This window comes from Camelina sativa, chromosome 19 (genome assembly GCF_000633955.1).
Source record: "Camelina sativa cultivar DH55 chromosome 19, Cs, whole genome shotgun sequence".
NCBI classification, from domain to species: domain Eukaryota; kingdom Viridiplantae; phylum Streptophyta; class Magnoliopsida; order Brassicales; family Brassicaceae; genus Camelina; species Camelina sativa.
Window position 1 is genome coordinate 14,887,235 of NC_025703.1, and position 1,527 is coordinate 14,888,761.

General features: G+C 37.1%; 1 protein-coding gene across 1 annotated transcript in view; it reads right to left on the reverse strand.

Annotated features, from left to right (window-relative positions):
* The window catches only part of LOC104767838 (aldehyde dehydrogenase family 2 member C4), a 2,413-nt gene extending 1,371 nt beyond the window's left edge, over nucleotides 1-1,042 (reverse strand). The window contains exons 1-3 of the mRNA XM_010491810.2: nucleotides 637-1,042; nucleotides 275-364; nucleotides 9-182 (exon numbers count right to left, since the gene is read on the reverse strand). Coding sequence (XP_010490112.2) covers nucleotides 9-182; nucleotides 275-364; nucleotides 637-1,008 — 636 coding nt within the window. The 5' untranslated portion in view covers nucleotides 1,009-1,042. The remainder of the gene's footprint in view (nucleotides 1-8; nucleotides 183-274; nucleotides 365-636) is intronic.

The window sequence follows — 1,527 nt, forward strand, 5'->3', positions numbered from 1 at the left end:
TATGATACCTTGTTGTAGAAGCAACCGAGAAGCGCAAGCTCGGCGGCTTTGTCAATATCAGCGTCGTTGAATATGAGAAGAGGCGATTTCCCGCCTAATTCAAGGGAAACTTTTTTGAGATTACTTGCGGCCGCGGCTTGCATTATCTTTCTCCCAACATCTGTTGATCCCGTGAAACTAACCTGATCATAACATATACAGAGAAGGTTCAAGATTTACACATCCACACAACAACATGACTAGTCACTGCTACTCATAAGACGACAGATCTTACTTTGTCTATGTCCATATGTGAGGCAATTGCTGCTCCAGCAGTTGATCCAAAACCAGGTACAATGTTGAGCACACCATCAGGAATTCCCGCCTGTTTTTTTGGTCACACAAAAATGTCTAAAGACTGTTAGGTTTCTATCGTCTTTGTTGCGTTTAAGTTTCTTTAATTACATGTTAAATTAGTGTGTTTGCTTTTTAAACGAAACCACAACTTTGGAAATGTTTTAAGCCTACGTAATTATAGGCTTAAAAAAATGAATCCATTATTAAAATAAATTGCGTTTAAAGCAACTGATGTCTTAATTAACTAATTATACTATAGCAAATACTGAACAAATTAAAGCTTGAAATCTACGGACTTACTTCTTTGGCGAGATGGGCATAAAACAGAGCAGAGAGGGAAGTCTGCTCAGCTGGCTTGACCACCATGGTGCAACCAGCAGCCATAGATGGAGCCACCTTGGTGGCAAACATAATGCTTGGGAAATTCCAAGGGATAATGTGACCAACCACTCCAACTGGTTCTTTTAGTGTGTATCCGAACAAAGACTGTCGTGTCATTTTAAGAGTCTCCCCGTGGATCTTATCAGCCGCACCCGCATTGTACCGGAAATTATTGGCTGTGGCCGGAATATCAGCTAATTTTCCCCATTGAAATAGCTTTCCGCCGTCAACCGCATCAAGTTTAGCCAATTCTTCTACGTTTTGCTCTATTAAGTCTGCGAATTTGTTCATAAGCCTTCCCCTCTCCTGTTCAAATCACATCCACAAAACTTGGTTAAGTGAAGAAAAACACTAGCTATGCTTTTATTATAGCTAACACAAATATCACAAAAGAAAGGAAGAATAGTCACGTCACGTTAAATAGAGAGAGTACTAGTCCAAATTACAAACAACCATGTAAAGATAAGTTTATCATAAGCTTTAGAGTTTGATTAGGAATTATCCTGAACTAATATGGGTAACACGTTTGTGTTAACAACATGAAAGTGACACCCACCCGCAAAATAAGAAGTCAAACCTCTCTCGTTCTTTTCTCTTTAGATAAAATAACACGATTGACAGTTAATGAATTGTGCGTATCAAAATCAATGAGTTTCGCTAAAAATAAGACACAAATAAATTAATGACCCGGGACCACATTAATTAATTAGCAAAAAATTTAACAATTAAATTGGTTTAACTTTATAGTATACGAAAAACGGTCAAATTATTAAAACGAGTAGAATAATGAAAAAAAAAAAAAAAAAAAAA